The sequence below is a fragment of the Salvelinus sp. IW2-2015 genome, linkage group LG2, assembly GCF_002910315.2.
Source record: "Salvelinus sp. IW2-2015 linkage group LG2, ASM291031v2, whole genome shotgun sequence".
NCBI classification, from domain to species: Eukaryota; Metazoa; Chordata; class Actinopteri; order Salmoniformes; family Salmonidae; genus Salvelinus; species Salvelinus sp. IW2-2015.
In genome coordinates, this window is record NC_036839.1 from 42403604 (window position 1) to 42424013 (window position 20410).

Here is a 20410-nt window from a genome sequence, read left to right on the forward strand (position 1 = left end):
AAGGTTTGGGAATCGCTCCTTTTAGGTGGTTGTAGAATTTAACGCTCTTTTTCTGGATTTTGATAATTAGTGGTATCGGCCCAATTCTGCTCTGCATGCATTATTTGGTGTTTCTACGTTGTACACGGAGGATATTTTTGCAGAATTCTGCATGCAGAGTCTCAATTTGGTGTTTGTCCCATTTTGTAAAATCTTGGTTTGGTGAGCGGACCCCAGACTCACAACCATAAAGGGCAATGGGCTCTATGACTGATTCAAGTATTTTTAGCCAGATCCTAATTGGATGTTGAAATTTTATGTTCCTTTTGATCAAGAAGGCCCTCTTGCCTTGTCTCTCAGATCGTTTTACAGCTTTGTGAAGTTACCTGTGGTGCTGATGTTGTAGCGGGTAAGTATAGTTTTGTGTGCTCTAGGGCAACGGTGTCTAGATGGAATTTGTGGTCCGTGGACTGGACCTTTTTTGAACACCATTATTTTGTCTTACTGAGAATTACTTCAGGGCCAGGTCTGACAGAATCTGTGGCAGAAATCTATGCATATGTAGCCCTCCTTGGTTGGTGACAGAAGCACCAGATCATCAGCAAACAGTAGACATTTGACTTCGGATTCTAGTAGGGTGAGACCGGGTGCTGCAGACTGTTCTAGTGCCCGCGCCAATTCGTTGATATATATGTTGAAGAGGGTGGGGCTTAAGCTGCATCCCTGTCTCACCCCACGACCCTGTGTGAAGAAATGTGTGTGTTTTTTGCCAATTTTAACCGCACACTTGTTGTTTGTGTACATGGATTTTATAATGTCGTATGTTTTACCCCCAACACCATCTCTCTCTGGCTCGCTCGCTCTCATCTCTCTCTGTCTCTTGCGCTCTCTCTCTCTTTCTCTCGCTCTGTCTTGCTCTCTCTCTCTGTCTTGCGCTCTCGCTCTTTCTCTCTGTCTCGCTCGCTCTCTCTTTCTCTCTCTGTCTCTCTATCTCTCTCTCTGTCTTGCTCTCTCTCTCTCTCTCTCGCTCTCTCGCTCTATTTCTCTCAATTTCAATATAAGGTGCTTTATTGGCATGGGAAACATATGTTTACATTGCCAAAGCGGCCTTTCTCAATAGCAAGGCTATGCTCACTGAGTCTGTACATAGTCAAAGCTTTCCTTAAGTTTGAGTCAGTCACAGTGGTCAAGTATTCTGTCACTGTGTACTCTCTGTTTAGGGCCAAATAGCATTGTAGTTTGCTCAGTTTTTTTGTTAATTCTTTCCTATGTGTCAAGTAATTATCTTTTTGTTTTCTCATGATTTGGTTGGGGCTAATTGTTTTGCTGTCCTGGGGCCCTGTGGGATCTGTTTGTGTTTGTGAACAGAGCACCAGGACCAGCTTGCTTAGGGGACTCTTCTCCAGGTGCATTTCTCTGTAGGTGATGGCTTTGTTCTGGAAGGTTTTGGAATCGTTTCCTTGTAGGAGGTTGTAGAATTTAACGTCTCTTTTCTGGATATTGATAATTAGCAGGTATCGGCCTAATTCTGCTCTGCATGAATTATTTGGTGTTTTACATTCCACACAGAGGACATTTTTGCCGAGTCTCAATTTGGTGTTTGTCCCATTTTGTGAACTCTTGGTTCGTGAGCGGACCCCAGACCTCACAACCATAAAGGGCGATGGGTTCTATAACTGATTCAAGTATTTTTAGCCAGATCCTAATTGATATGTCAAATTTTATTTCCTTTTGATGGCATAACTTCCACAGCTTTGTGGAATTTACCTGTGGTGCTGATGTTTAGGCTGAGGTATGTATAGTTTGTGCGCTAAAGGACAACGGTGTCAAGATGGAATTTGTTTTTGTGGTCCTGGCAACTGGACCTTTTTTGAACACCATTATTTACTGAGATTTATTGTCAGGGTCCAGGTCTGACTGAATCTGTGCAGAAGATCTAGGTGCTGCTTTAGGCCCTCCTTGGTTGGGGACAGAAGCACCAGATCATCAGAAGACATTTGACTTCAGATTCTAGTAGTGTGAGGCTGGGTGCTGCAGACTGTTCTAGTGCCCTCGCCAATTCGTTGATATACAGTATATGTTGAAGAGGGTGGCGCTCAAGCTGCATCCCTGTCTCACCCCCCGGCCATGTGGAAAGAACTCTCTCTCTCTCTCTCTCTGTACAGATTAATGTGAAAGAAGAGGAGGAGGATGAGGACTTTTCCACAGAGGAGCAGGAGGAGGAAGAGGACGAGGACTGGGAGAATGCATTATCAGTGGAGAGGTTCGGGAACATCATCACTGACTCCGCGTTCAGCGGCGGAGAAAAAATGGGCCGCAACTACAACGAGAAGGATTTTGAGTGTAAGTCATTCACCAGTCTTCTTTATCTTCTCTGCTTTTTTTAGAAGACATAGTAAACGTTCCATGAATGTCTGCTTACTAGTGTTGTTAAGATACCAGAATGTTTACTTCAATACCGATACCAGGTACACTATCACAATACTCGAGACCATTACGATACTCCATACCTAAACAATACCGCAACAAGAAAGAAGCCTAATTAGTGAAAGTCACAGAATTCCACTTGCTCAAGACAGATAACCTCAGCTCCTACTCTGTTCAATTGTTGGGCATCTTGTGAGTTCAATATAATTTAATCTGAACATTTTATGTACTTGTTTGTAGTTGAGACAGCCATGTATGCATTAATTTGATCAACTGTACAATCATCCAATCAATTTGACTTTTTAGATTTGGTTTTCATCAATCTAAGTACATAACATAATGGTAATTGTTTATTTGAATGGTAAATCTCTATTGATAAACTGAGTAAATCAAGATGTAGACTAGGTCTATCCACAATACAGGTAAATGCATATTATTCAATAGGAGTGTGTGCATGCATATTATTCAATAGGAGTTTGTGCATGCATATTATTCAATAGGAGTTTGTGCATGCATATTATTCAATAGGAGTTTGTGCATGCCAATTAATTCAATAGGAGTGTGTGCATGCATATTATTCAATAGGAGTTTGTGCATGCATATTATTTCAATAGGAGTGTGTGCATGCATATTATTCAATAGGAGTGTGTTCATGCATATTATTCATAGGAGTGTGTGCATGCATGTTATTCAATAGGAGTTTGGTGCATGCATATTATTCAATAGGAGTTTGTGCATGCATATCATTCAATAGGAGTGTGTGCATGCATATCATTCAATAGGAGTTTGCGCATGCATATTATTCAATAGGAGTTTGCGCATGCATATTATTCATAAGGAGTTTGCGCATTCATATTATTCAATAGGAGTGTGTGCATGCATATTATTCAATAGGAGTTTGTGCATCCATATTCATTCAATAGGAGTTTGTGATGCATATTATTCAATAGGAGTTTGTGCATCCATATCATTCAATAGGAGTTTGTGCATGCATATTATTCAGTATGAGTGTGTATACATTGAGTTATTCAGCTTGTTTTAGCTGATAGCATGGAGCTACAGATGACAAATGTTCCCTTAAATGTAGGACTTATTTTATCGCCAACTGCTATTAGAACATATTATTTTATTGAAGTGATCAATAACATTTGCATAGAATAAGCAATCGCTTCTTTTATAAATGTGTACGCTGTCTCTTAAAAAAAGTAATGTCTTCATTTTCTAGGCAGAAAGTGTCTGTGGAATCTGAATTTGTGGCTATGGAATCTAGTGGAAACCAGATGATAGGCAAGGGAAATTAAGAAGTTAATTAGTTTTTTTGTGGCTAGGGAGACAAAGTTAAATAAGTACTTTTTTGGTGACAATCAGCTTTAAAATCAGTATATTTTGCTTAATGGTTAGCATATTATCACAAACACAAAAGTACTAAGGTAGGGAATTCAGCTGTAAGCTAGCAAGGAAAGTTCGCCTACAAAGCTAGAAGCTACCGGTATCTTCTTGCATTGTAAAGTGTTCTAGCCTGTAGGAACATTGTTTTGAGAACAGCAATGAACAGGTTCCACATTTCTACATTCTGTGTTGCATTATTTAAGTGTGTTAACTTCTGTGCAGAATGAGTGGAGAGCTAATGCAGCCCAGACTGCTCTAGCGATGAATGAGGTAGTGGAGCTCTTTGCTCTTCACGGGTTAAATGAACTGCGCTCTGAGACAGACTTAATCCTCTCGATCACGTGAGACAACATTTGAACGTAACAAAAATTCTAGTACCGTTTTATGATTTTTTTAAATCAACAAAGTACCAAAGTTTCGGTATACCGTGCAACACTACTGCTTAGCCAGTTTTTTGTGGGTGTTCRCCATACTTTTTGGAATATCCGTTTTTGCCAACAGGAATGTGTTTTGGCATGTGTTATCAAATCATTTCTGGGTAGCAATTAAGTACCGTACTTTGATTGTTTTCAATTAAAATGGTCAAAAAGAAAGACAAATAGCTTCTTAACAAAGAGCAATTTCTKAAGCAAGAATTTTKCTAGGACTGTCTGGGAGTTGTCTGAGTGGGGAGGGGAAAACAGGAAACTAACTGTTATCGGCATAGAGGTTTGAAACTTTATGTCTTTTTGGTTTGTTAACTAATTTACTGCCTGCTGAGGACAAAACTCCATCCCGCCTTAACAGGCTGAAATTTCAGGCAGTCTTTTCAAACAGCTGTTACACTAATAGGGCATTATCATTTTCACAATTTCAAAGTATTATTCCAACCTCATAGTGTGGAAATATACACTGAGCAAAAATATAAACACAACATGCAACAATTTCAAAGATTTTACTGAGTTACAGTTCATATAAGGAAATCAGTCAATTGAAATAAATAAATTAGGCCCTGTTAGGTTCTAAACAAACAGAGGAAAAGCTCAAACCAAGTTTATTCCACCACAGCTGGAATAACAGCTGCAAAGACAAAGACATGTTTAAACAAGCACATATATTTATACCTTCCTACTAGGCGTAGTCAACTCCTTGCACATCTAGACAGCCAATACATCTCTGTTGCTAAGTCAGGAACTTAATTGGTTCCTCTCACTGGTGTAGTCATGGCCCCGCCTCCTGCTAGAACCTTCATGGTTATGGAAGTATATGTGTGTGGGATGTGGACTGTTCCTTCTCACGTCATCTGACCTGACCTCGGGCCGAATTCCTTGCTCCTCCCTAATCCACGACTGTCCTACCTTATCAGTGACTGAAACCAGACCTCCATAGGATCCATCAGATTTAACGGTAACATTTTTTTTTACAGAATGTAAACTTTCTACCTCCTCRTTTCTCACTCAGTAACTTTCCATAGACCTAGTTATTATCCACCGTCCACTGACTCCAACACGTACAATCCTTGTACATGTAAAGTAATCAATAAGTTTTAGAATGGAAACATGAATTAGTATATTTCAAACAGGAATCCAACAGCCCTAATCTATGGATTTCACATGACTGGGAATACAGATATGCATCTGTTGGTCATAAAAAAAGGTAGGGGCTGTCACATATACTCCCTTTCCGGCGCTCGAGGTCGCCAGTCTGCTTACTTTAACGCACACCTGTCACCATCGTTACGCGCACCAGCACCTCATCCGACTCACCTGTACCTTCCTGATTACCTTCCCTATAACTGTCACTCCCTTTGGCTCTTTCCAAAGACCTTATTGACTCTGTTTTGTGTTTCATGTCTGTCTGCTACTTGTGTTTCTTGTTTTGGTCTATGTTCATTTATTTCTTAAATACACTCCCAGTACTTGCTTCCCGACTCCCAGCTTACACGTTACAGGGGTGTGGATCAGTAGACCAGTCAGTACCTGGTGTGACCACCATTTGCCTCATGCAGTGCGACACATCTCCTTCACATAGAGTTGATCAGGCTGTTGCGACATGGGGCTGTGAGTTATCATGCTGAAACATGAGGTGATGGCGGCAGATGAATGTCATGACAACGGGCCTCAGGATCTCGTCATGGCATCTATGTGCATTCAAATTGCCATTAATAAAATGCAATTGTGTTCATTGTCCGTATTTTATGCCTGCCCATACCATAACCCGACCGCCACCATGGGGCACTCTGTTCACATCGTTGACATCAGCAAACCGCTCGCCCACATGACGCCTTACACATGGTCTGCGTTTGTGAGGCCGGTTGGATGTACTGCCAAATTCTTTAAATTGACGTTGGAGGCATTTTTGACACACCTGTCAGGTGGATGGATTATCTTGGCAAAGGAGAAATGCTCACTAACAGGGATGTAAACAAATTTGTGCTCAACATTTTACGTTTTTGGTGAGTATGTAAAAATCTTGGGATCTTTTTTTTCAGCTCATAAAACCTACACTTTACATGTTGCATTTATATTTTTGTTCAGTTTATTTAAAATATAGGAAAATCACGTTTTTGACTGACACTGGGCCTTTAATTTAAGCCTGCCAGTATAATTCTTTATAACTTGTTATAAGCATATGAGCCTTTGTAATATCAGGGGCATTTCTGTCTGTTCATCAACATTTCAATTGCTTTAAAATGTCTGGTATTTTGTCAGGATCTGAGTTTTTTTTTTACTGTCAGATAGTTCAAAAACGTTATAAAAGAGTTGTAACTGCTTATGACAAGTCTTGCATTCATTATGCCGGCAGGCTTGGACGGTATTTTCACTTAAACGCCTACCATTCCTTTCACAGATCACCGGCACACCWTTCACCATACCCACCACCCACTGTCCACCCATCTACCCCCACCCCAGCGCCTACGCAAGCGGGTGCTCAGCATGGACCGCAAACGCCGGCGCAAGAAGAAGCGCAAGAACAAAAAGACCTCCATGGCGCCCTCGGAGGTCACACCCACCATCCATGAGGTAGACGAGGAGGAGGAGGAGTCTGAGACAGAGGGGAGGGACCTGGCAGCCACGCCCACCGAGCAGCCCGACGACCAACAGCAGGTAACATAACAGAGAAATGTGTGATCATGTCTGACAGCTTATCAGAATACTTCTTTTTATTATTGATCATTTATTGTTTATYGAGTCCAATACAATGTTTGGAATGTTGCAAGTAGAAGTTTAGTTGATTAATTTGTTATATATTCATTCAGTGTATTCATTTCAAAGACGCTCCAGAGAGAAATATCTGTCACACATGACATGAGAGAGAGAGAGAGGTGCTAAGACCAATGTAACCAACTCCCTCTCCTCTTAGTTTAGCCTGGGGAGTGAGGAGAATTTGGAGCCGGCTGTCCCATTAACTTCCTTCCACATGGAGAGCGAACAACAACATCCGCCGCCGGAGAAGGACACACTGGCCACGGCAGAGGTGGTGGAGGGGGAGTTGGAAGAGGCGCAACAGGACATTCGGGAGCAACCAGAGGATGAGGAGGGTGATGAAGAGTCCACCAACAGGTGTGCCCAGAATCAGATGTTTGGATGCATAAAGCAATGTGACAGTAGCTAGCAGGAGATTAGGTACAGTAACTTGGCTGTGTGGTGAAACAATGTTTTTTCAAATCAACCAATTGTATGGATCACTTCAATATGCAGCAACCAGCAATCATCATTTATTTTGTTAGCAAAGCTCGCCGTAAGACACAAGGTGATACTGGGATGTAACTAGAAAGATGATAGGCTTCATGAATTGTGAACTAAGAAAACACAGAACTAGAGTGCACTAAAAACAGTACAGTGCCTACAATATTTATGTTGTATGACAGAGGTCGGTACTCAATATTTGAAGATATTTAAAGGGCTCATCAAACAAATAGCCCAGCTCTTCCTACAATGCTCTTKATTTTAAAAACGTCAAAAATTCTGTGCTCATTTCTCCCGATTCTGGTAGATTTATCTGTTTTTTAAGTGAACATCTAAAAACAATCAAAACATTTATGTGGCTTAAAAGGACACCTTGTACCTGTCACCATCATGTCTCGTGTCCTAGATAGGATTTTTATGAGCAAACCTATCTGACTCATCAACACAGAGCTATGACAATATTAATTATTTGGTAATGGATTGAATAATACATACATTCATCCTGGGACGTCAGAGACTGTGTGGAGTCGAGGGTCATATTCATTAGGGCTCAACATGGAAAAATATTTTACAACGGAAACAGAAAATGTACATTTGTTATTGGACAACTCCAGGTATTCCTTCCCTGTTTCATTCTGTTTTCTTCCGCTTGGAGCCTAATGAATACAACCCAGGTACTTGTTTCCCTCTCTGCAGTGCGGTTAATCTCACTGATTTATTATTATTGCAGCAGCAAAAAAAGGAACGTAGTCACAATGTCATGTAATGTTATGCTATTGTTGCCTGAGTTAAAGCAGCCAACGATTCACCGGGTGAGGAAACCAGTGTTGCAGTGCTGTGCTGTGTTCTGGTGCCCTCTGTTGTATGATGGACCACACTACACCCAACAATCTGACCCCTCCCAGATTATTCATACTGTGTTTGTGTGTGTGTGCCAGTCAAGATGTTTGTTTGTATAGACTGGGTTGACGTTTGATACCATGTTCATTTTAAAGAAGGATTTAGTGGATTCTGGAGTTCTAACACTGGGATGAAAAACTCAAATTCTGAACTGGTTTATGGRTGATGGTCCTTCATGATTTGTATTTATTTATTTTATTTAACCTTTCTTAAACTAGGCAAGTCAGTTAAGAACAAATTCTTATTTACAATGAATGCCTGGCAAAAGGCCTCCTGCGGGGATGGGGGCTAGGATTAAAAATAAAAATAAATTAAATCAAAATATAGAACAAAACACACATCATGACAAGAGAGACAACACAACACTACATAAAGAGAGACCTAAGACAACAACAATGCATGGCAGCAACACATGACAACACAACATGGCAGCAACACAACATGGTAGCAGCACAAAACAGGGCACAAACATTATTGGGCACAGACAACAGCACCAAGGTCAAGAAGGTAGAGACAACAATACATCACACACAGCAGCCACAACTGTCAGTAAGAGTGTCCATGGTTGAGTCTTTGAATGAAGAGATTGAGATGATACTGGTAGTTGATAGTTGACACAATGGATAACAGATAGTTACCTGACATACTTCAAAAGCACATTTTTGAAGAATCAAATACAATATTATCTCTATGATGGGTTTTCACACGTACTCAAGTCATCCCGCTGCACTCTCCGTGATTCCCCCCTGTGTTCCCCTCCCCAGGTGCCCCCCCTCTGCGGACTCCCCCACCCGAGGCTGGTTCAGGAGGAATCCTCTCCACCCTTCACCGCGGACCAGTTACGACCTGCGGGAGCGCGTCTGTATCGGCAGCATGACAGCCGTGGAAACAGCCGTGTACCGGAAGGTGCCCACCGATGAGGCTGAGATGTTGGCTAGCGCCGACCTGGACGACATGAAGAGTAAGACACACACATACACACCAGAGAGAACGGACCGTTCCCAAATCAACCCCTCTAGCCCACCCTCCTGCGGCCCTAATCTACCACACCTGATTCTACTAATCAGCTGCTTATCGGGACTTTGGTTGAATCGGGTGTATTTATGTAGGGCTGGAGCAAAAGCCTGCATACCCAGCTCCTGGAGGATGGTTGACCACCCCTGCCTGGTGTAGCCCCTTTTTCCTGAACAAGGGCATACCATTTATAATGAAAGTAGAGGGTAAAGGTAGTGTAGTTTAATACAAAGTAACGTTTGGTGGCAGGTTTAAATAAAAAATTCATACCTTGAGACTTGGAACTTAGTAAATATATTTTAACCAAACCTTTGGGTTCCTCATTTGGTGGCTCTGGATGGACAGACCCAGTCAGCATCCTGTACGCCTGACAAAGGTGGGTTGCTCCAATTAGATGCCATGCTCCAGTTGCCTTCCCAGCTGTTCTGCTGTGGGACAGTTTGAGGGTGACAGTTTGAAGCAGGTCTGAGTACAGGGATAAAATATAAATCACTTACACCGCAGGATTGATGTACTGTAATAATGCCACAGTAGATAAGTGTGGCAATATGTTTAATGATACTGTACTGTACAACCATAGTTCATATTCTTGAACGTAACAAGTGGAGGGAAAATCTGCTAGTTTAGGGCACCCTCTATTGACGTAACAATATAGGACATATCTGTCTAATATATCATCTGTGTGATATTCTATTTAGGGTATATGTCCTTATGTGAGAGTGTAATACATGGTGTTGTTATGTTTTAGTACTAGGATATACTGTGATATGATAGGGTGGATATGTGAATACTGGGCTATGATAGGGTGGATATGTGAATACTGTGATTTGATAGGGTGGATATGTGTATACTGTGATTTGGTAGGATGTGTATACTGTGATTTGATAGGGTGGATATGTGAATACTGTGATTTGATAGGGTGGATATGTGTATACTGTGATTTGATAGGGTGGATATGTGAATACTGTGATTTGATAGGGTGGATATGTGAATACTGGGATATGATAGGGTGGATATGTGTATACTGTGATTTGGTAGGATGTGAATACTGTGATTTGATCGGGTGGATATGTGAATACTGGGATTTGATAGGGTGGATATGTGAATACTGGGATTTGATAGGGTGGATATGTGAATACTGGGATTTGATAGGGTTAGAATATGTGAATACTGGGATTTGATAGGGTGGATATGTGAATACTGGGATTTGATAGGGTGGATATGTGTATACTGTGATTTGATAGGGTGGATATGAATACACTGGGATTTGATAGGGTGGATATGAATACACTGGGATTTGATAGGGTGGATATGTGAATCAAAAGGGACAGAAATAAGACAGCGAAAGGAATGTGTGAATGTTGAGAACATTTGCTATGTGTGAATGACAGTGCGTGTGSATGGCCTCCCGAGTGACGCAGCGGTCTAAGGCGGAGGCGTCACTACAGACCCGGGTTRGATCCCAGGCTGTGTCACAACTGGCCGRGACCGGGAGTCCCACAGGGCGGCACACAATTGGCCCAGTGTCGTCTTATAGCGCTCTGGCGACTCCTTGTGGCGGGCTGGCTGACTTCGGTCGTCAGTTGACCGGTTTTTCCTCCGACACATTGGTGCGGCTGACTTCTGGGTTAAGCGGGCGGATGTTAAAAAGCGAGGTTATGGCGGGTCAAGTTTCGGAGGACGCATGACCGACCTTCTCCTTTCTCGAGCCCGTTGGGGAGTTGCAGCGATGAGACAAGATCATATTTGGATATCACAAAATTGGGGAGAAAAGGGGGGTACATTTTTTTTCAAGAATGTGTGCTTGTGTCTGTTCACTAGCCAGTGCAAGCGTGGGCATTTGGGAGGTGGGATGCTTATCTACTGGCCTGTAGGAGTGGTGGTATGTATGATGTTAGGCCCTTGGGAAGGGAATGCTACAGTATATGAGTGTGGAAATCAGGAAGCTGATACGCTTGTTGTTGTTTACTGTCCCTCACACAGATGAATGTCAGGGGGCTTGTGCTTGTTTGCCGGACTGTGCAAGTGTCATTGTTTGGGGGTGAGAGTTTTGTTTAGGACCTGTTTGAGTGTTGGTCTGGGGAACACATGGCAGGAAACTGGCCTGTCACAAGAGAGCAATCGGGAGAGAAATAAACCACAAAGAGAGACAAATAGAGACAAATAGAGCGAGAGATACAGAACAGAGAGAGAGAGAGAGACCAGAGAGAGAAAGAGAGAGGCAGGAACCTGGACTTTGTCATCCTACAAGAAACATGGTATAGAGGAGATGGACCCACTGGTTGCCCTCTAGGTTACAGAGAGCTGGTAGTCCCATCCACCAAATTACCAGCTGTGAAACGGAAGAGACTCAGGGGGTATGCTAATTTGGTATAGAGCAGACCTAACTCACTCTATTAAATTAATCAAAACAGGAACATTTTCCATTTGGCTAGAAATTCAAAAGGAAATTATCGCAACAGAGAAAAATGTTCTCATGTGTGCTACCTACATCCCCCCACTAGAATCCCCATATTTTAATGAAGACAGCTTCTCCATCCTGAAGGGGGAAATCAATCATTTCCAGGACCAGGGACATGTACTAGTCTGCGGCAGTTAAAACAGGGCTGTGGAGTGCAGCTTGAGCCCCACCCTCTTCAACATACTGTATATAAACAAATTGGCAAGGGCACTAGAACAGTCTGCAGCACCCGGCCTCACCCTACTAGAATGTAAAGTCAAATGTCTACTGTTTGCTGATGATCTAGTGCTTCTGTCCCCAACCAAGGAGGGCCTACAGCAGCACCTAGATCTTCTGCACAGATTCTGTCWGACCTMGGCCCTGACACTAAATCTCAYTAAGTCAAAAATAATGGTGTTCCAAAAAATATCCAGTTGCCAGGACCACAAATACAAATTCCATCTAGACACCATTGTCCTAGAGCACACAAAAAACTATACATACCTCGGCCTAAACATCAGCGCCACAGGTAACTTCCCGCAAAGCTGTGAATGATCTGAAAGACAAGGCAAGAAGGGCATTCTACGCCATCAAAAGGAACATAAAATTCAACATACCAATTAGGATTTGGCTAAAAATACTTGAATCAGTTATAGAACCCATTGCCCTTGATGGTTGTGAGTTCTGGATTCCGCTGACCAACCAAGAATTCACAAAATGGGACAAACACCAAATTGAGAATCTGCATGCAGAATTCCGCAAAAATATTGTCTGTTTCCAACGTAAAACACCAAATAATGCATGCAGAGCAGAATTAGGCCGATACCCGCTAATMATCAAAATCCAGAAAAGAGACGTTACATTCTACAACCACCTAAAAGGAAGCGATTCCCAAACCTTCCACTTACAGAGCTATTAACCTGGAGAAGAGTCCCCCAAACAAGCTGGTCCTGGGGCTCTGTTCACAAACACAAACACACCCCACAGYGCACCAGGACAGCAACACAATTAGCCCCAACCAAATCATGAGAAAACAAAAWGATAATTACTTGACACATTGGAAAGAATTAACAAAAAAAAWTGCAAACTAGAATATTTGACCCTTAACAGAGAGTACCCAGTGGCAGAATARCTGTCCACTTTGACTGACCCAAAATTAAGGAAAGCTTTAACTATGTACAGACTCAGTAAGCATTGCTATTCGAGASGCTGCAAWAGGCAGACATGGCTCTCAAGAGAAGACAGCCTATGTGCACACTGCCCACAAAATGAGGTGGAAACTGAGCTGCACTTTCTAACCTGCCAAATGAATGACCACATTAGAGACACATATTTCCCTCAGATTACACAGACCCACAAAGAATTGTAAAACAAATCCATTCTTGYTAAGCTCCCGTATATATTAGGTGAAATACTACAGTGTGGCATCACAGCAGAAAGATTTGTCACCTGTTGCCAAAATAAAATGGCTACCAGTGGAGCACAAACACCATTTTAAATACAACRRATATTTATCTGTTTATTTATCTTCACTTTCATACTTTAACTATTTGCGCATTGTTACAACACTGTACATATCCAATAATATAACATTTGAAATGTCTATATTATTTTACAAATTTTGTAAGTGTAATGTATACTGCTAATTRCTGATTGTTTATTTCCATTTTGTTTATTGACTATTCCACTTGCTTTAGCAATGTAAACATACCGTATGTTTCCCATGCCAAAAAAGCCCTTTGAATTGAATATAGATAGACCGGAGAGAGAGAGAGAGCGAGTGAGAGAGAGAAACAGACCAGAGGGAGAGAGAGAGACATGCAGATCAYAGAGAGAGAGCGAGAGGGATGCAGAGCAGAGAGAAAATACTTGAATCAGTATCATGTTTATTGTACATTTTTTATTGTTTATTTCACTTTTATTTATTATCTATTTCACTTGCTTTGGCAATGTAAACGTTCCCATGCCAATAAAGCCCTTTCAATTGAAATTGAAATTGAAATTGAATTGAGAGAAAGAAAGAGAAAGAGGGAGAATATATTTGATTGCATTCTCCATGCCATCAACACCTTTTGAATGTAATTTAATTGGGAGAAAGAGAGGGAGAGAGGATGGACCATTTTGGCAAATAGATGGGCAGCACTCTCTGGTCTATCCCATGATCCTGCGGCAATAATTAACACAAGAGATCAGTGGTCGATTCTCCTTGACAGCGACCCTGCCCCAGGCTCTTCCTGCTTTTACCCACCCAGCATGGGAATCATTGACCGGCCGCTCAGACTAGATTAAAATAGAACCAGAAACAGACAAGCTATCAGATGTAGGGGACAGACAGAAAGATTTCAGGCTATACKGCATATATCCATTAGCTCATGTATTTTCCACCTCTTCCACTTCGATGAGTACATATTGTAATTCAGTCACAGCACACAGTAGTGTATATATCATGCGGGATGATAGTTTAATGCGGTACTGGTTGATGYTTTGATGTTTCGTGATGGTTAACTGACATTATGTAAGCCGTAGAATAGATTTTTTTTAACAGGACATAACTGTCATTAATTACTATTCCAAACAAATGAAACTTCTCCGCGTGACCATTGACTTGTTTGACTTCAGCAAAGTCTTGTCACAGTAAAACGTCCAGTAGAGTACTGCAGTTTAATCTAGTACTGCAGCAGTCATGACAACCGTTTCAAATGTTGACAGAGGTTTGCCCTGTCTTGCCCAAGGCACTGTGAGTTCCATTGCCCCACTGAGAGTGTACTTGTTCATTCACTGTGAGTAACATGGCTGATGTGGGCTACCAACGGCTGATGTTGGCTACCAGGGACCATGCTTGACACATTGCTATGGAGCAGGCTTGCTTTGAAGCTTAACCGACTTGTGCTGATGTTTAGAATGCCTCTAAGCAAGTGAAACGCACACGCTGTAAACACAGGTCTGAGGAAAGGTCAGTGTTCAACTCAGGTACCCGTTGTGGGCGAAGGATGACAGGACATTTTAGAAGTAATCACCGTTTCCATGGAGACAGTGCTGGAGACAGGCTCTTGCTCCTTACCAGAGTTCCATTCTGTACAGAGGCAGTAGGACTACTGTTTTTCTGTCTCTGTGTCTGTGGTAGGGTAWAATGCATTTCTCAGTTGTTTGGATTTTTTTTCCTGAGAGAAGAAGAGAGCTTTCACTTCCATGTTTTTTATTGAGCCTCTGGTTTAGCCTTGACTGTGCTCCTGCTGCCTGCCCTGGCTGTGACGGGGTGCCATGGAAACCAAAACGGGGGTGCGTCACCCCACCCGCATGCCCCGCCTCATCCCAGCATCTATCCCAGGATCAATGGACGGCTGGCATCACGGAAACTGGTGAATCAGCCCAATAGATTAGAGGAAGGTCTGAAAACAAGTGCAGCAGTTTGTATCAATATTTATTTTTGGAGTGACAGCTTGAGCCAGTCTGCTGCTGAATCGTGCCCAGCCTAAATCTACTAGAGACACTACTACCTCTGTCTGCGCCACTGAGAGGACAGCAGCAGTGACCTTTCTTTTCCACTTTTGTGTTTGAAGATAAATATCTGTTTTTAGTCTTTTATTGTCAGCTTTTTTATTCCAAACCGTTATCTAGAGTGGACTTCCAGTGACAGCAGATACTTCATAAGAGGACCTATTTATAGTAGTCTGCAGAGTGGACATAGCCTTTTGGTAACCAGCAGCCACTACTTCAGCTTGACCTGTGCTGCAGCTTCTGTTCCTGACGAATATCAACCCCATCAAAACACAGAACCGCTCTCTGGTTCCGTGAGGCTCAGGCTTGGATAACAGCTAACACCAACCAACGGTGAGAAGCAGCAGGTGAGAGAACGCCAGAACCCTGGATGAGCAGGGCGCCCACCCGGAGTGGGGTGGGGAAGAGGCACCACAGACACCGTCACAGACCCAGGAGATGACAGACCCCATGGGGCAGGAAAACCAGGGACCACCAGCCCCCTGTCCAGAGGTGGTGGTGGGGGAAAAACACCCAAAAACCAAGACGACCACCAACAGTCTCACACCAGGGACCTTGGGCACCCCACATCAGCGCCCCTCTGTGAACCACCGGCACAACGAGGGAGCAGAGGTTGTGCGCCGCGCCTCTCAGTTCAACATGGAGGGCTTGGAGGACTTTGAGGAGTTTGTGTTGAATTTTGACGATTATGACCTGCTTGAATCCATCCATGACCACCTGGGGTCCCCTGAGGACGCAGTCCCCCTGGAGCCCGACCTTGACCAGCTGGGGTCCCCTGAGAACCGAGAACCCTTGGGACCCATCAGTAAGTACCAGAGCTCCCACCCCCCCAGAGGGAAGCTATGTGTGGCCATGGAAGAATGGGAAACACTTAGCATTACGTTGATCTTCATTTAGGCTAGGGTAACTGTATAAGGAAATGACAATCATACATACATTATGTTGCCGCTCGTTACTCTGGCAGAGTTCTATGAAATGTGACTGTATGATTTAATCACGAATGAGGAGTCAGTGTGTGATAACCTTTTTTGTTTGGCATACTGTTTCCAGATAAGGTTTTATTTATCAATATTAGAACGTTTTATTCTCAGATGCATGGGTCTCATTCAAGCATGTCTGATGTAAAGTATAACTGGTGAGATATCTAGTTACTATTTGCTTAATAGTTTTTTTTTCATTGACATACACTGGATTTTTGGAAACACATTATTGCAGCGTTTCCCAAACTGTCCTCGGTACACCAAGGGTTACACGTTTAGTTCCCCCCCTAACACTACACACCTGATTCAAATGATCAAAGCTTGATGAGTAGTTGATTCTTTTTCATCAGCTGTGTAGTGCTAGGCCAAAATGTGCAGCCCTTGGGATCCCGAGAACCAAGTTTGGGAAACCCTGCATTATTGGTACACTTAATTGTTTCCCTTGGCTATAAACACTGTATCTCTGTTTACAGACATGCATCATAATTCCCATTCACTAATGTACTTCAAAGCAACCCCCGCATTCCAGTAATATTACACAGCTGTTTCCAGACTAACGAGTGTGAGTCTGACGTGATGGAATAGCACTCTGCCCTTTTGGTGGAAAGCCCTGACATTGGCAATTGATTGGGGAGAATTCAGAGTTGTTTTCATTGATTTGTAAGTAGAAACAAACACAAGCTAATTAATGCCAATGCTTGGTTGGCCTGGCAATGGTGGTGTGGAAATCAAAGCTCTCTCAAGTCCTGGGTCATGGGTGAATTGGCACCCTCTCTACCTCTCGCCGTTCCCTGCTAACCTATTGATCGTTTGGCCCTGGGGGGCCTCTCCACTTACTGGACTGGAAAGATATCCCATTGACAAACTGTACTGCTGTTTTTCTGACTACCATTGGATTGGGACACACTGGTATTCTGCAGTAGTGCTGTGAGGGTTAGCTAGGTGCTGGTCACTATGACATTGTAGCGAAGAGGAGGCTGGTGGGAGGAGCTATACGAGGATCGGCTCATTGTAATGGCTGGAATGTAATTAATGTAACGGTATCAAACACATCAAACATATGGAAACCACATGTTTGACTCCGTTCCAATAATTCCAATCCATGCATTACAATGAGCCCTTCCTCATATAGCTCCTCCCACCAGCTTCCTCTGGTGTAGCGCTGCTGTACAACGATGGATAGAATGGACATGAAGGGCAAGCTCCTAAAGATCTCCTCAGCGAGAGACAGAAAGAGAGAGAGAGAGGGGGCGGGGAAACATGACAGAGAGAGGGGTGGGACAGGACAGGTAGAGAGAGAGAGAGTGAACCAAGGCCTGATCATTCAAATTGACAAAAAATATATATATATCCTCATTTGTTGATWAAAAAACAACAACATTTGACTCAATTTGGCTTGAGGGTCTGCTATACAAATTCATGGAAAGCGTTGTTGGGGGGGAAGCATATGACATTATAAAATCAATGTACTCAAACAACAAGTGTGCAGTTAAAATTGGCAATAAACACACAGATGTCTTTCCTCAGGGCCATGAGATGAAACAGGGATGCAGCTTGAGCCCCACCCTCTTCAACATGTATATCAATGAATTGGCAAGGGCTAATTAACTAGAACAGTCTGCAGCCCCCAGCCTCACCCTACTGGAAAGGCCCGGTGTGTAGTGTTTGCAGATGATCTGCTGCTACTGTCCCAAAACAAGAGGGCCTACAGCAGCATCTAGATCTTCTGCACAGATTCTGCACAGACTTGAGCCATGACAGGGAATCTCAGTAAGACAAAAATAATGCTGTTCCAAAAAAGGTCCAGTAGCCAAGACAACAAATACTAAATTKTATCTAGACACCGTTGCCCTACAGCACACAAAGAGTTACACCTCCCTCAACATCAAAACCACAGGTAACTTTCTCAAGGTCGTGATCGATCTAAGAKACATGGCAAGATGGGCCTTCTATACCATCAAAAGGAACATAAAACTCAACATCCCAATTAAATCCTTGGCTATGTACAGACTCAGTCAGAATAGTATTGCTATTGAGAAAGGCTGCTATAGGCATGCCTGGCTCTAGAGATGACAGGCTATGTGCCCACTGCCCACAAAATGACCTGGAAACTGAGCTATGTTTCTTTATATTCTTTATTTTTTTCTCCCAATTTCGTGGTATCCAATTGGTAGTTCGCCTCTCCCGTACGGACTCGGGAGAGAGCCGTGCGTCCTCCGAAACTCAACCCAGCCAAGCCGCACTGCTTCTTGACACAATGCCCGCATAACCCGGAAGCCAGCCGCACCAATGTGTCAGAGGAAACACCGTACACCTGGCGACCGTGTCAGCGTGTACTGCGCCCGGCCTGCCACAGGAGTCGCTAGAGCGCGATGGGACAAGAACATGCCTGCCGGCCAAKCCRRRCCTAYCCCYGACGYCGCTSGGCCAATTGTGCGCCGWTCCATGGGTCTCCRGGTRACGGCCGGCTGCGACASAGCCTGGACTCAAACCCAGAATCTCTAGTGGCACAMTTAACACTGGGAGTGAGCTACATTTCTTAACCTCRTGCCAAATGTATGACCACATTAGAGACACATATTTCCCACAGATCACARAGACCCACAAAWAAWTTGAAAACAAATCAAACATTGATAAACTCCCATATCTGTTAGTGTAAATACCGCAGTGTGCCGTCACAGCAGCACGATGTGTGGCCCGTTACCATGACAGAAGGGCAACCAGAGGAGCACAAACATAATTGTAAATACAACCTATATTTATCTGTTTCTTTATTGTCTCTTTCGTACTTAAACTACTTGCACATTGTTACAACACTGTACATAGACAGTTATATAACATTTGAAATGTCTATATTATTTAAACACTTTTGTGAGTGTGATGTTTACTGATCATTTGTATTGTTTATTTCCCTTTTTGTTTGTTTATTCCATTTGCTTTGGTATTGTAAACATATGTTTCCCATGCCAATAAAGCCCTTTGAATTGAATTATGCAAGAGGGAGAGAGACAGAGGATGTATAATCTAGTTGATGGCTCTGTATAGATGAGCCATACTGTTTATACATGACACCTTCCATAGGGTACGTATAGGGGTTACCTTAGGGACACAACCAGCACCAGGGATTTGTATTTATTTAACCAGGTAAGAACAAATTCTTATTTATAAGGACAGGCTACTCCTTTCTCTCTGTCAGGGAATTGAACCCCAGTCTCCTACGTGACACACAGGCACACAGCACTATACTAAAGAGGAGAAMGTGATGAGTTGATGATCGATCAATATCTCAATTTTCCCAATTGGAAAAGTCACAATGTCACTGTCGTCAGGAATTGACGATATACTACATGTATAAACCACATAATAGTAATTTGTGCAATACTTCTACACTGTTGATGAAAGGCAATAGAGGYGCTACAAAGAGACCTGTGGTAGAATACAGAATGAATGAACATGACCTCCTCACTAAGGGGCGATAGAAGATTCACAGAAGGAGACGAGACCAGCTATATGGGGTGCTACGTTGGAGAGACTATGGCAAGGAAATGGGGTGTCCATTTCCACTACTGTGTTAATCTGAATCAAAGCTGTGCCATTCAGACTGGTAATTGTAGAATCGAAGGGGCAGACAGGGAGAAGTGGCGTTCTGAAGGGTATATTCAGTGGCACAAAGAGGGTATGGAAAAGGACCGAGCGAGAGAAGTGCTTTTAATAGAGGGTTTAGAAGGGACACAGAGACAGATAGAGCTACAGACACGACAATAGGGACAACTGAAGGACAGAGACCAGATAGAGCCAATAGACAGGACAATAGGGACTACTGAAGGCCACAGAGCCAGATAGAGCTACAGACAGGACATATGGACTACTGAAGGACACAGAGACCAGATAGAGCCTACAGACAGGACAATAGGGACTACTGAAAGACACAGAGACCAGATAGAGCCTACAGACAGGACAATAGGGACTACTGAAGGACAGAGAGACCAGATAGAGCCTACAGACAGGACAAAGGGACTACTGAAGGACACGGAGACCAGATAGAGCCTACAACAGGACAATAGGGACTACTGAAGGCACAGAGACCAGGTAGAGTCTACAGACAGGAACATAGA

General features: G+C 43.0%; 1 protein-coding gene across 1 annotated transcript in view; it reads left to right on the forward strand.

Annotated features, from left to right (window-relative positions):
• LOC111980294 (anion exchange protein 3-like) overlaps positions 1 to 20410 on the forward strand; it is a 78435-nt gene that overhangs the window by 17334 nt on the left and 40691 nt on the right. The window contains 4 exon segments of the mRNA XM_024011017.2: positions 2145 to 2322; positions 6625 to 6881; positions 7138 to 7337; positions 9128 to 9324. Of these exon segments, the coding sequence (XP_023866785.2) occupies positions 2145 to 2322; positions 6625 to 6881; positions 7138 to 7337; positions 9128 to 9324 (832 nt within the window).